Below are 13,914 nucleotides of genomic sequence, written 5' to 3' on the forward strand. Positions count from 1 at the left end.
TCTTTAAACGTCATTTTTGTACGTATGTGAATGTTTTCAGATCAGGGGAGCAACATCTACAGAAAACCACCCATCTACAAACAACACGGTACCTTTTCTCTTATCGTATAGTCTGTTTTACTATAAGAAGCGAAGTGCAAAATGCAAAAGAGTGATACTCTCGGTCAGTGATTCCCAACCAGCAGCTGTTAGCTACCTGGAAAGATTATGGAGTAGCTCAACAAATTCGGAAAAAGTAGAATATATATATATATATATATATATATATATATATATATATATATATATATATATATATATATATATATGTGTGTGTGTGTGTGTGTGTGTTGCATGAGCTGCAACACTGGAATCTGCTTGTTTCAATTCTGTAAGACTTTGTGAAAGCTAGTCTAGAATAAATACTTAGCTTAAGGTGGGTTCAATAGTTGACCGAACCCACCTAAATATTCATAGTTCAATTACATGAAAAAACATTTTTACGACATGCATTTTTATATGATAAGTGGTGTCATGTATTGGCTGTAGGGGGTACCTCAGACCCCCTTAGGCTGGGAACCACTGTTCTACTATTCTATTATTGAGTTGGCTCACTGACTGAAAAATGCTTTTGTTAATCAACTGAAACTGTGTATTCATCTAACCATGTAGTCACCCCCAGTGTCAGTGTACGAGCACTGTTTGAAGTCTGTCTCCAATCCTCTTCTGACTGTCCTGTAGCCTGTTGTACACTACACTGTCCGTCTTAACAAGTCACAGCAGTAATGGTACAGTCAGCCTTTTCTTGAAAGTGAGACTATGCAACTTAAGCCAAGTCAGAATTATGGGGTAATGACACTTTAAAGGCAGCCTGACTACACCACATGTCTTCTAGCCAGTTAGACTCCTTATTTTACTTGTGAGAAATAACCACTGACATGTTTATCTGTGAGTAGGATTTAATGTAACAGTAGCACAAGTAGAGAGGACTGATAAAGTCAGTGAAGTGACTCAGTAATGTCACTAACACTAATATTTATCTGAGGTTTGCTACCATAAGCAACATCAGCCGCTATAGAGGGAGCTAGACCAAGTAAGAATGTAACAGCAAAACAAATGAGCAACTTTAATTGAATGAGGTGTTTTTTATCAGTTCAAATTTTCGTTTGTAAATCAAATGATTCTTTTTTCTTTTTAAGTTGCATAGTCTTGCTGAAAACATGTGCCAGTGGTGTGAGCAGTCACTTAAATCGTCCTTGAAACATTCTTACAACCACACTGACTCTCACCCATTGGCAGTTCTTCACCACTTATTTCATGAGATAAGACACGAGGCTCTGTCCAGCATTCAGTGACTTGTTACGAAAAAAGATGAAAAAAAAAGGTTTAAATTTATTTTAAACCTGGATGACCCAGGATGAAATGATCCTTGAGCCGAACGATCAGATGCTGCTAAGATGTTTACCTGTGGTTGAGACTGTGACCCAGACACTGATAGATCAGTTCCCATGGTTACCAACCTAGATACAGCTGCCATAGCACGCCAAAGCAAGTCTGCTGATGACATCATCAGATCCGCCACCTTCCCCGCTGCCCATGCTCCCTCTCCGGATGACAGCTCACGGAGTGAGGGCGACCGTTGGCCCTACTCTCTCGCTGTATTAGGTACAGTAGGCTCCCGACGGGCATGCTTGCACCGCTACCTCCTAGCGGTACAGTAGACACCTCACTACCACACAACCTAACCGTTCTTATTTCTCCCAAAAGCTTAACTGCATCCCTGCTTCACTCCGAGCTCACGCTGTTATTCAGGCGTCACAGTATTTGCCTTTGAGTTTTGCTTGCACAAAGCAGAAGCATTACTTTGGTTTCTGTTGCTGCCATATTATTTTTCTGCTTGAGGTAGCATCAGTTTCGCCATTTTACGTTCACTTTACTGCACATGATGGGTGCACCAGCTGTACACAATCGTGCCACAAATGACTCGGACAGAGATAACTGAGACTGACTTCAAACCGACTTTTGTCTTGTCTGTCTTACATCATGCCGTTCTGTGTATTAAACATCCAGGAAATTCTTGACATGATGACATGTAAACATCCATCATGTGTAGCCAAATACTCAAATAATGTCCCTCTGTTTGTCTGTCTCGTCAACTCTGTCTCACATTTGTGTTCTTCCTCATTTACTGTGTGTGTGTTCCTCACTGCTCTACAGCCAAATGAAGCAGCCATGTCTTTCTGTCTTTCTCAAAAACTCAGCTGTGGATGAGACATTTCATGTGGTTGTAATATACAAGTACACGTGAAGCATGGTTTCCTCCGGAGGGATGTGTGTGTCTGTTGTTATGGCTGCGTATATTTGTCTTTTATGTAATTTATTGGGCCTGTGTATGACGCCCGTAGGGTCAGAAGGGAGGAGACGATCCAGAGAAGAGGAGGAGGAAGAGGCCTTGAAAAGAAAGCAGCTCCAGGAGGAACATCTCAGCAAGGTATGTTAGATAACCATGAATCGTCATTTCACCAGCTACTGATACCGACATAAACACACACTGGTTATTGTACTTGCAGTGTGTCCTCCATGAATCATAAACCTGAAAGTATCTGTACTGTTTGTGTCATAGTTTGATGTTTACCTGTGGAGATTAGTGGTGTCATAGTTCTGATTTGATTAGACGATTTGACTTTGGATTTTAAGGTCACAATTTCGATCCTCCTAGTGGATGTACTGTACGTTATCTAAAAGTGTGTGTTTTGTGTGTCTGTGTACAGATTCAGTCTGGTTTGGGAAAACTCATTCTGAAGGAGGAGATGGAAAAAGAGCAGATCAGGGAGCGTCACGCACGTAGCCTCTCTGCTCAGCGCTACGACCCGAAACAGACCAACTGTGATGCAGGTACGGGGCAGCTTCATCAGCTGTTTGCACTTGAGTCAGCAGTGTACGCTGACACAAGGCCTGTGCTATATATACAGTATACGTCACATGTGTCCTTGAAGGTGCAATGTGTAAGAATTGGCCACCTGTCGAAACCATACTTAAAACAGTTACAGGGTCAGTATATGATCAGAGTTACTGCTAACTGCTGCTAACTGTAGCTGCTGTTAGCTAGTTATCTCAGTTAGCAATGCAGTGAGTGGTAAGGACTGGGAGACTGGGGAGCATGGAAGTATTGGTGTTTACACAGCTAGCACGGGACTTGCTAGCTGGACTGCTAGGAGAAGCTAAACTATCATATCATGCTTCATGAGGTAGGAAGTGGTATTATGAAACGGGACGGACCGGGGTTAGCTGGTTACATATACGTACGTGTTTGCCACTTTCTTCAGTCTGTAATTCACTGCTTCCCTTTGCTTCTTTAGTCTCTCTTTAGACCTGTATGGGCTGGGTTAGCTGGTTAGCAAGCTAACTTCAGCATATATCATTGAAATAAAATACAAAGACATCATAACTTTAAAAAAAGAATAAAAACTGTGACTTCTTCACATTATGTTGATAATTCTCGTTATTTTATGAATGTTTTCAAGTAATATTCTTACATATTGCACCTTTAATTTTGTGACTCGAAAAAAATGTTTGTTAATGAAAATGTTCCAGACTTCTGAGTTAGGTCAACTTTTATTGATGTTCTTTTTTACACCAAATATAATTTTGAACAAAATGTATGTTTCAGATTTAACATCCCCGACCAAAACTAACTCTCTGCCTGGCTATGGAAGAAATGGGCTGCATCGGGTGAGAGCTCACTCATGTTAACATGCAGACAGAAGACACATTTGACAGAATTTTAATCACCAAGAAGCAGAAATTGAATGTTAAAAACCTTGTATTAACATAACAGAGTAATTATAATTTAATACAAATCTGGTCCTTTAACGGCAATAAAATGCCCTTGGCATGCTGTGACAGAGACACCAACAAAACACTGTACCATCAATATGATTTTGAAGCAGTTATTTTAAGGCAAAAAAGCTGCATAATGTTGCTTTAATCTTGATGTTCTGTTATCTCTGTCCCCGCAGCCCCAGTCTACAGATTTCACCCAGTACAACAGCTATGGTGACATGTGTGGAGGAGGCAGAGGTGAGAGCTGCAACCAACACATGGCCTAAAAAGCAAATCTCTTACCAATATCACCAGAGCTATTCAGCATCAGTATTCAAAAAGTGGCCCGCTACGTGTACATTAATGGACGTGCATTTTGAAAATATGTGCATAATGATTCACACAGTGTGTCGTCAGGGACAGCAGTGTTGTAGACAATAGCCTGGCAGGGGGGATTTGACAGCAGCACCATTAACTGTGAGTCTCATTTTCTGTCCCATGTTGTCCTGCAGAGTTTCAGGTATGTCTCTCATCTGCTTTTTCACCTGGCATGCCTCCTCACCCTTGCATCATATATTTGCTTGCTTATGGGTTGCAAGAGACACCCTTGCCCTGAATGCACACCGCCCACTCCTGCTACATGCTTGCATCACTGTTGGAATAATGTCAGCCACGGGGCACGCAGTGCAGTGATTGAAACAAACAGCCCAGACAGGCACTGCTACTGCCCGGTAGCTGAACCAGTGTACTGTAAATGCAATGTACAACCATCGCCTCATGTCTTGTTCTGTGTGTTGTTTACCAATGTTATGACTCAAGCTAAATGTCACATTAAAATATAACCACCACAGAAAAAAAAACAGAGACATTCAAAGAACATGTCAAAAAAGACTGCCCATCTTGACTACTAATATACTTAACAGGATCCAAGCTACTTGCTCCATCCAGTAAAAACTGTGCCCACTGCCATTAGTGGACATATTCATTGCCATTAACCCTGCAGTCCCCTTCCACTATATTACATTTGTGTATGTTCTATTCTTTAGCACATTAAGGATGGCCGTGCAGCACTTGCAAGGATGGACAGGGGAGTATCTATGCCTAATATGTTGGAACCAAAAGCAAGTATCTTCTTCTTTTTGTACTGATGACTAATCCACACTGAAATGTGTTACAAAATTAATACACTGTTCACTTATTTAGATTTTTAAACTGCAATCAACGATACATGCAGCAATTCAGAGATCAACTAACCCAAAAAAAGAGGAGGTTGAAAAGAAATAATTAGCACGTTGTGTTTACCCTCTTAGCACAGGGACATTGGTGGAAGAAATAGGGAACTAAAAGAGTTTTTTTTCTTTTTTACTGGAGGTGAAAGACTCACATTAGCCGGCTTCCTGATTTAGCATGCCGCTTCAGGAGCTGCCGAGTCACTGTAGCGCTTAGCATGCTGGCTTCTCCATGCTCATCTGCACATAGCTTTCAACTTAAAGTGGCTGGATACTGTATGCGGCATACAGTGGAGAATCCAACGCCCAGCCCCGTCATCCAAACAACTCATATCACTATATACTGTGTAGTATATAAGAGATTGTACGTTACTGTGTGAATATGAGTTGGTCAGAGGCCTCAGAGAACTTCTAGTTGCTTATTACTGAGCATTTCAGCCAATCATTTGCCAGTTTGTTCCTGTACAGATGGGATTAGTTATTTAGAAGCGCAGAAGCACCTCAGTTTTCCAGGACAATCATTCCCACGTGGATTTTCTTGGCCTACATTTCTGGTGTTAGATCTTTTTTTAGTTTGCTTTAAATGACTCTAAAAATACAGGCTGTTACGTAATTCTTGTTTTCATGTTTTTTGCCCTTACCTAATCTATTGCACGTTTCTACACCCGAAGAAATAAATTGTGAACACGTCATAGCACCCTGCATTTCCCCCAACAACCTAAGAAAATAAAAATGCTCTCACTCCCAGTGGGCCCCCTTCCGTCACAAACCTGTTCTCCCACCCAGTGTTCCCTCTGTCACACTCAGAACTACAAAAATATCCAAATTTTTATAGCTTTGTTTGATGAAAAGACTGTCTGTAAATTTCATGCAGCTTGACTCCAGCTTGTAGGTTTTACCTGTTCACTGACGAGTGTCTCCTTCTGAAGGTGTACCCCTATGAAATGCTCATGATAACCAGTAGAGGGAGAGCTAAACTGCCCAGGGATGTGGACAGAACCAGACTGGAGGTATCAGTTTTCCACCTGACTGTCCGCAATTGATACTGGATTTCTCTACTTTGTGTAAATGACACGTTACACAAGTACAACTGTAGCGAGGAATGTGCAGTATCCATTGCTTCTTGTCATTTTTGCAGTGACCCGTTTTATGGCTTTGGTGTTAACCACGCTCCCCTCCCACCCTCCCCTCCTTTGTTTTCTCCACCTTTTTTCTCAATTCTAGCGCCACTTAGCACCTGAAACGTTCTTTGACATCTTTGGAATGGAGATCCAGGAGTTTGACAGGCTTCCCCTGTGGAAACGCAACGACATGAAAAAGAAGGCCAAGCTCTTCTAGCACTCAGAGCAGCATGCACATACTGTACATTCATCCAGATAGCACACGACAACTGTAATCTAGATGTAGGTTTTTCGGTTTATTTCCCTTTCTTCTGTTTTTTTTTTCTGTTTGATCCTGGCATAATTGAGGAAGCAGTGAAATGGACTCTTTTTGCTCTGAAGCTTCCTGTGACAGTGTGCTGAATGATTTGTCCAGTTAGATTTGCACAGGAAACAAGGAATGGGATTCTCTTCCATGTTCAAAAATGACAAAGAATGAATGATAAGTAGGGTCATGTTATTCGGTTTGACTGCGCTTGTTTTACTTCTTGCTTTGCTTTGAGTGGAACTGCTTTCCTTTCTTTCTTGCTCGTTTCTTCCTACTATTTGTTGCTGTTGATTCCTGTGGAACTTTGTAAGTACAGTAGAACCTCATGCCGCCATTACAAAATGTCCATGCTCGTAGCTTGAACATGTGTCAGCTTTCCTCTGCTTGGGCTGAAACAGTTTTAGTCCAAAGTTTGCAAGAATCGGCTCAGTGAGTCTTTGAATTAAAAAAGTTAAAAAAAGAAAAAAAGCCACTGGGAAAGCAGTCAGCTGACCCATCAAATGTTTTACTGGATCTTCATGGAAATTAATCATCCAAGCACCTACACATCATCAGTCCCCCTCCCCCTGCCTACTGTACACGCCAAACATTCATCTGACCCTGACAAAAAGAAAATGTCTCTCTTCTCAGGCTCTCATAAACATGGCCAGACACTTTCCCTTTACATGTATTGGAAGTACAAATCTTAATATATTTTAAATGCCGTATCCAACATACAGTAAACCAACAAATAGATAAAAAAAACCTAATGTAGGAGGCAACTGTATTTGAAAGTACTGTTTTATAAATGAAAACCCACACTGCCATTTGTTGTATTGAAATCTAAGCCAATAAAGCTTTAAATCACCATGAACCATATGATCCTCGGCTATACCAAAGGAACCGACCGCCTCTTTTCTGCTCTCTGTTTTCTTCTCTGCATTTCACCAATAAACACACCGGTTCATTGATGTCACACAGGGTGAACGGTAGTCTGAGGACTGGTTGCTATTTATGGACACTGGAGTCCACTGACCTTCTTTACAAACACAGTAGTTTGGGCCCCTGTGTGGAAACATCTTTTTACTGGGTCTGTCCCTTGATTCTGACACAAGCACTTTCGGTGTACTCACAAAACAAAAATTGTATCATTATCTATTCACCCACATGCTGATGGAAGGATGTGTTTCATAAAGTCCACAAAGCATCCTGTTTGCTGTTTCGCAGGAAAAAAAGTGTTGCAATATTCAGCTAATCAGATGGTGTAGATTGGGACATGAAGATATGAAAATAGATAAATAAAATGGCTCCATACGGCATAATAAAAGTCTTCAGAATCCCTGAGATCTCAAATGGATTCATGAAGATTTTATTTACTCCCTTTTTTTAAGATTAGCTGCTAAGCTAAAAGCATTAATGCACCCCGTCTGAAGTGGGAAAAGTTTAACTTGATTGCTCACTTGCAACAGATCAGGTACTGCACATGCTGTGTAACTGACTATTTTCCAAAGCACACCGCCGTTTTCCTTTTATTCCAAGCAGCTACTTTCGTTATGATTTGAAATCCACGTTGCAAATATCTGGGACTTGCCTCACAGAGATAATGCACCACTGTAATCATTAAACAACATTCTGATTTGTGAGTTTGAACATCTCCTCCAGACTGATTCAAGGTCACTTGGGAAGGCAAGACATCTGAGACTTGGCCACTGCAGCGACCTCTTCAATGCGAGAAGCTACTAACATGATTCATCCTGTGGGTTATATTTTTCTATTGTTTAACTTCTGTGTCTTCATTTCCAACAGTATGGCCACTCAGTATATTCACAAAGCCTTGCTGTGAAGCTATTTTAGAGCCTCTCGGCTGAAGAACATTCCTGTAAAGCATTACTCTGACTATTCAAGACAATGCTTGATATCTTTTATTACCCCACAGCAATAGTGTATCTGACAAAAGATGGGAGGGAACTTATTTTCACTTGAATGGATAACTAACCCCAAGCATGTTTTAACTCTCCACAATTTTAATTGGACAGTGGCTCCATGGATGGTAGGAGAAACATAGTTCAGGATGCCCTCCAGCCTTTTCATAAGACATATCAAATCTTCTACAATTTGAGTTTCATTGGGTTTTTAAAGGAAAAGTTCAATAAACCAATTAAAAGTTCTTAGTGAAAAGTCCAAGCCCTATGAAAATGGAAATATTGTTCACTTGAAAAGTTAACTACTAGACATATGATGAAATTCCATTCAAAGTGTATGTGCTCTGGAGGTTTTGAGTTTTCACATCACTTGTGTGTAAGCTGCATACTGCACCATGACTGGCTCATAGTCCTGAGATTTAAGGTAAACGCAAAGAAAACTGTCCTCCATCACCAGACGAGTGTCAGAACAAAAAGCCCTCGACTGAACTCTGTACGTTCATCATTCTGCACAGTGAAGCTTCTAAGTGAGGTAACAATAAGCAAAAGATATTTTCTTGGTGGCAGGGGACTTGAAAATGGGAGAAAAACATGTTGTGCTTTGGAAAATGTCAGCAGTTAAAGGGTAACTGCCAGTCTTACACATTTAACTGTTTTCACAGGTCTTTGGGGGTACCAAGCTTTATACTACATTCTTTACATATGCAGTACTACTCCCAGAAGACCTGCAAACACACACTTTAGTGTGCGGAATCTTTGGAGTTCCCAGTCAAATAACACATGAAGCAATTTACAGTAATAACTAACACAAACCACACAGCATAGTCCTTCTAAATGTCATGAAAAAACTACTCTCCTTTGACTGTGTCAGCTAATGCACCGCTTGTACAGTGTGAGCTTCTGAGAGCTGCACTGCAGCCTCAATCAGTCACAGGGGGAATTACTGAGGGACAAAAATGATCGTGTATACAACGATCATGGATTTTCCTCATTGAGACGGCAGCATTGACAACCATTCATACCAAGAATGCAGGAGACAGATGCTTGCTTCTGGGTCACAACACTGCAGTGTGTCCGTAATTAAACAGAATTGAGATGAATGGGGATCATTTTGTGCTTAATTATGTGGCAGTAAATCAGTGAAAACATTCAATGAATCAACAAGAAAATACAGTCTCAACAAACATAATATATAAGAGAACTGCTGGAGACTAAATGGTTGTTACGGTGAACACACTCCTGTCGATCAATTGCGCTCTACGCTCATAATAAACTGCTTCTGCAGCTACACTTCGCCACTAAGAACTTGGCTGGGTGTGTTTGTTCGAGCTGTGCTGAATGTGTGCGTGTGTGTGTGCCACCCTTTCTCCAGGAGACAATAGAAAAGCATCAAGAGAGCCTGAAGAAGCAAAGAGAAGCAGTGAAATACAGACTAAAGAAACTGGCTGCACGGCAATCAGAGATTGCGGTAAGTTGTGCTCAGACTAGTCAGTGCTCAGGTTTAGCCATATGAGATCTCTCTGTCTTTGTTGTGACATTAATATTGAAAATTAAAGCTACAATATGTAAGAATTTTATATATATATAGTTTTTTTTAAAAAAACATTTTTTATCAGGGAAACAGATAACTTTAACGACATTAGCCAGCCACATGCTAACATTAGGACGCAGTGGCTCGTTTTCACTCTCGGTGGTCGGTGGTAAAGCGAGCAGTTAGGCTCCGATCCACTGGATAAGGGATTTAAATCAGGAATCAGAACTACAAAGTGAACTGTGAAAACTGATGTTATGTAGGGGCACTATGTAGTTTTGGAGAAGAAATTCAAACTCAAAATTTTAATGTTTAATGTTATGTTGTTAATGTTAGAATATTAATGAGGTCATATCACAAACTAAATATTTTTCTTTTCCATAACTGAATAAACAAGTTGTTCTAAGAGGAAAATAAAGTCGCTAGAACTGCATTTGAAGCTATAAGGTGGCAGGGTCCACCAAATATAAACAAAGCATGACACAGTATGAAATTGTGTCTTCCTATAAAAAGTTGATTATGCATAAAAAATCAGTCAATGAAGATCTTTCTCTATATAGTGCACATTTAAATTACTAAGGGATGAAAAGGCACTGACTCGACTTAGCTAATGTGGTGTCTAGCTGCATGGCTAACTGAACTTATAAACTAATAGCAGCTAGAGTGAGCAGCAGTTAGCGGTACTCTAGTAATTTGCTACCCCCGATTTGTTTGGCGACCTAATGTGACAGGTGGCCAATTCTTACATATTGCACCTTTAAACTGATTTTTCTTGTTTTGGTATATTTAGTATAAAAAACAACACTTATGCTACTTGTGATCACAGTACAATAAACTGATAAATGCTTATGCCTGACTTAGAAAAAGTCTTTGGTGATAAGGGAGAGCATCATAAGGAAATACCAGGAGATCCAGGCCATCCTGGATGAGGACCTGAGGATTACTCTGTCCCACCTGGAGATGGAGGAGCGGGCTGCTGTCGCTGCTCTGGATGGACTGGTGGAAAGAAACTGTTCTCTAATCCAAGAGATAGAGCAGGACCTGGCCAGACTCTCTGTGGCAATGGACCAGAATGACACAGAGCCTGACACAATGGTGATTAAACTTGTCAGAGGCAGTCCAGTGGGCCAGATAGATTCTAAATGTTCATATTTGGGCATATTTGTCATTTGTGTATGGGAACAAAAAGTCCTATGTGCTAAAAACCATCCATTAAAAATTATTTAATTTGGATTTTTCTCCTTTTGTCCAGTCTTTCTTTTCATTTCCTGAGCAGCACGACATTGAGTCTGTGGACAGGTATGGAATTCAATCGTAACTAATGATTTAAAAAAAAGAAGAAGAAGAAGAAGAAGAAGTTTACCAAGCAGTGGAGCAGTAGCTGATGTTTCTCTGGTCTGCCTCCTGCAGAGTGGTGGACGTGTTAAACAGGACAGACCCAGTCAGTGTGAGCCTGGATGAAGTTAAAGCTGACCAGATCCTCAGCCTCACCAACAACATGCTTCTGCTTATCTGCTCCCAGACCCCGATAATCAAGAAACTCTACAAGAGCTGTCAGTTCACGCATGTTTTATAACCAAGATTTGGCCTCTTCCAAATGTAGAATTTTCTGTATAAAATATATTAAATATGTTTGCTCCAGATTCCAGTGAGGTGCGTCTGGATCCAGAGACGGCCCATCCAAAGCTGATCGTCTCCTCTGACGGTGACAGTGCCACCTACACAGACACCTGGCAACAACTTCCTGACCTCCCTGGACGCTTTGACACCACTCTCAATGTCATCAGCTCGCAAGGCTACAGCTTTGGCCGCCATTACTGGGAGATTGATGTGACTGGGAAAACTTACTGGGAGCTGGGTGTCACCTATCCAACCATTTCCCGCAAGGGCACCACTGAGGACTGCTGGCTTGGCCGGGGCGACGAGTCATGGTGCGTGGAGTTCTTTGACGGGGAGTATACGGCCTGGCATGGAGGGGTGCCCCATCAGCTGCCTTTAACAAAACGCTTTTATCGGATTGGTGTGTTCTGTAATTTCCCCGCAGGATTGGTGACGTTTCTTGAGGCAGACAATATGACGCCGCTGTTCTCCTTCTGTGCAGGAACCTTCTCAGACTGCCTTCACCTGGCCCTGTGTCCCGGTCATGACCACAATGGCACCAACTCAAAGCCTATTGTAATCTGTAACGCTGCATCTCATACAAGTGATCTTGGGTTAGCGCCACAGAAAAGCTTTTAGAAAATCCTTGCTTAAGCACCACTTTCTAGTAACGCACCACTTATAAGAGTTTATAAGATGTAACTAATGGCTTTATTAATAATTAAATAAGACTAATGGGACGTTCTCCTCACCACGGAAGCCGGAGGTCGGAGCTGGGAATTATGTCATATCTGAGTTGACCACGCACAGTTTTAGCCAGGTATGTCACTGCTAGCAATACCAGTTCATAACAATGCATTACATGCAGTAATCTTTGGAGTTATTCTTCCATTACATGGTGTTTTGGACATACGAACACTGAAGATACGTGGCCATAGGTCGAGGTTGGACAGTTCTGTGTGTAAGACTGATTTAATGACACACAAATAAGACAGAAGTGCCAGTGAACAGTGTATTTTACAGCTTTCAAAGCTGTTGATTCGTGGAGCAGCCTTCTTGGATTTTGAGGTCGGGGCTGGTTGCATGGATCCAATCATTAAAATCTGGATCCAGCTTTGGAGGGAGGGCCCCAGTCATTCCTATGAAAGCCGCTCTGTGGCATAAGAAGCCAAATAAGGGTGCCTTCACGGGTATGAAATGACCTGTATTCTTCCCACTCCCATAGAGTGTACACACTAGAGATGTCTGCCGACCAAGTCTGATAACTTCCGGTTGAAACCCCAGCAAACTTGGATGGGAATAAAATGACTCAATGGTTGTCTCTTCTAGACTCTCCTAATGCTATCAGACCAAATGGCTCATACGCTGATAGTGAAACGAGGCATTTTGTGGGCGTTGTGATAATGACAATATACATCCACTGCTTTGTGTCTGCATCTTTTACGGTGTAAGAAAGAAAGTATTGTGTCACGTGCTGTTGTAGCTACGTGGTACGGCAGACTTCCCAGTTTAAATGGAACTCACCATAAGAGTTTACAGCCGTGCTAGCGGCTCTGTGAGACAAATATTAGCATGCTAACAAGCTCACTCTGACAACTGGGGGGCAACACAAAAGGTTGACCATGTTCCTGAGTGTCTTCCTAATGAATAACAGACTATTGAATGACAGAGGATAAACACCTATCTATAAAGGATTACTTTTATTTAAGCATAAATAAAACCATTAGACACAACTAAAGGGTTCCTAATTAGAAAATGGTACCTTTTCTAATACTTAACAAGCTCTTCTTTGAAATAACGGAATGTATTTTTGGTAGCATAGAGGCACAATGTGATAAGAAAAAAAAACTTGATTGTTGATTTAGTTCCTTTCAAAGAATCATTACATATTTCTTTCAGTGCCCGCAGATGTGTGTTAAACTTTCAGATGAATGTGCAGAAATATTAGAATCGCTGTGACCCGTCTTTAAGCTCATCATAGAAAAAGGTCTGTAAAATGTTTTGTGCGGGTTGAGTTTGCATATTCTGTCTTTACAGCAAAGTCTTGTTGAAAAAAGGTGTTGGTCTTACATGGAAGTCCTCAATGTAACTCATACTGGCACACAATTGATGTTCTTGGTACAGTATACTGGATTGATTGTACAATCATGCGTTAAGTATGACACTTCTCTGATGTTTTAAAGAGATATAAAACATTACCCTGTAGTGTATCCTGATATGCACCGAGTGTATGTGGATCCAAAGTCTAGATTCAAACAAACAATTGACTCTGCAAATATGCTCTCTGAGCCTTTGTGCTGCAGCCAACTCTCACCCTGTTTTAATCAAAATTAATTTTTATGAATTTCAATATGAATAATGTTTCAAGGGCGGCAAAGATGGTGATGCTATACATATTAGTAACGTGAGCAGTGCTCGTAGTATT

The 13,914-nt window shown here is 41.0% G+C and overlaps 2 protein-coding genes across 25 annotated transcripts in view; both read left to right on the forward strand.

The window, feature by feature from the left end:
• ablim1a (actin binding LIM protein 1a) overlaps positions 1 to 7,311 on the forward strand; it is a 43,262-nt gene extending 35,951 nt beyond the window's left edge. For 8 of the 22 annotated variants that reach the window (XM_037123745.1, XM_037123741.1, XM_037123743.1 and 5 more), the window contains 10 exons: positions 41 to 88; positions 1,504 to 1,644; positions 2,385 to 2,470; positions 2,751 to 2,874; positions 3,650 to 3,711; positions 3,999 to 4,059; positions 4,314 to 4,321; positions 4,848 to 4,922; positions 5,960 to 6,040; positions 6,255 to 7,311. In XM_037123745.1, coding sequence (XP_036979640.1) covers positions 41 to 88; positions 1,504 to 1,644; positions 2,385 to 2,470; positions 2,751 to 2,874; positions 3,650 to 3,711; positions 3,999 to 4,059; positions 4,314 to 4,321; positions 4,848 to 4,922; positions 5,960 to 6,040; positions 6,255 to 6,368 — 800 coding nt within the window. In that variant the 3' untranslated portion in view covers positions 6,369 to 7,311. Of the gene's footprint in view, positions 1 to 40; positions 89 to 1,503; positions 1,645 to 2,384; positions 2,471 to 2,750; positions 2,875 to 3,649; positions 3,712 to 3,998; positions 4,060 to 4,207; positions 4,279 to 4,313; positions 4,322 to 4,847; positions 4,924 to 5,959; positions 6,041 to 6,254 lie in introns of those variants that run through there. The other 14 variants (XM_037123761.1, XM_037123762.1, XM_037123748.1 and 11 more) reach the window with 6 other exon arrangements.
• A 133-nt stretch (positions 7,312 to 7,444) lies between these two features.
• LOC119033530 (probable E3 ubiquitin-protein ligase TRIML1) lies at positions 7,445 to 13,889 on the forward strand. Of its 3 annotated transcripts, none has more exons than XM_037123772.1 (6): positions 7,445 to 9,827; positions 10,752 to 10,985; positions 11,143 to 11,189; positions 11,301 to 11,443; positions 11,533 to 11,910; positions 11,992 to 13,889. In XM_037123772.1, exons 2-6 carry the CDS (start codon positions 10,851 to 10,853, stop codon positions 12,126 to 12,128), a joined length of 840 nt encoding a protein of 279 aa, XP_036979667.1. In that variant the 5' UTR covers positions 7,445 to 9,827; positions 10,752 to 10,850; the 3' UTR covers positions 12,129 to 13,889. The 3 variants fall into 3 exon arrangements, with proteins under 3 accessions (XP_036979667.1, XP_036979668.1, XP_036979666.1); XM_037123773.1 differs by having other exon boundaries at positions 11,533 to 11,821; XM_037123771.1 differs by lacking the exon at positions 7,445 to 9,827 and having other exon boundaries at positions 10,328 to 10,985; positions 11,533 to 13,889.
• Positions 13,890 to 13,914: the final 25 nt, after the last annotated feature.

Source organism: Acanthopagrus latus, chromosome 15 (assembly GCF_904848185.1).
Source record: "Acanthopagrus latus isolate v.2019 chromosome 15, fAcaLat1.1, whole genome shotgun sequence".
NCBI lineage: Eukaryota > Metazoa > Chordata > Actinopteri > Spariformes > Sparidae > Acanthopagrus > Acanthopagrus latus.

Bases quoted from the DNA above. Each gene is read 5' to 3' on its own strand.
- LOC119033530 (XM_037123771.1), top strand. From the start codon at position 10,851: ATGGAGGAGCGGGCTGCTGTCGCTGCTCTGGATGGACTGGTGGAAAGA. The intron at 10,986-11,142 runs GTGATTAAACTT...CCTTTTGTCCAG, and splicing joins ACACAGAGCCTGACACAATG to TCTTTCTTTTCATTTCCTGA. The intron at 11,444-11,532 runs GTCAGTTCACGC...TGTTTGCTCCAG, and splicing joins CAAGAAACTCTACAAGAGCT to ATTCCAGTGAGGTGCGTCTG.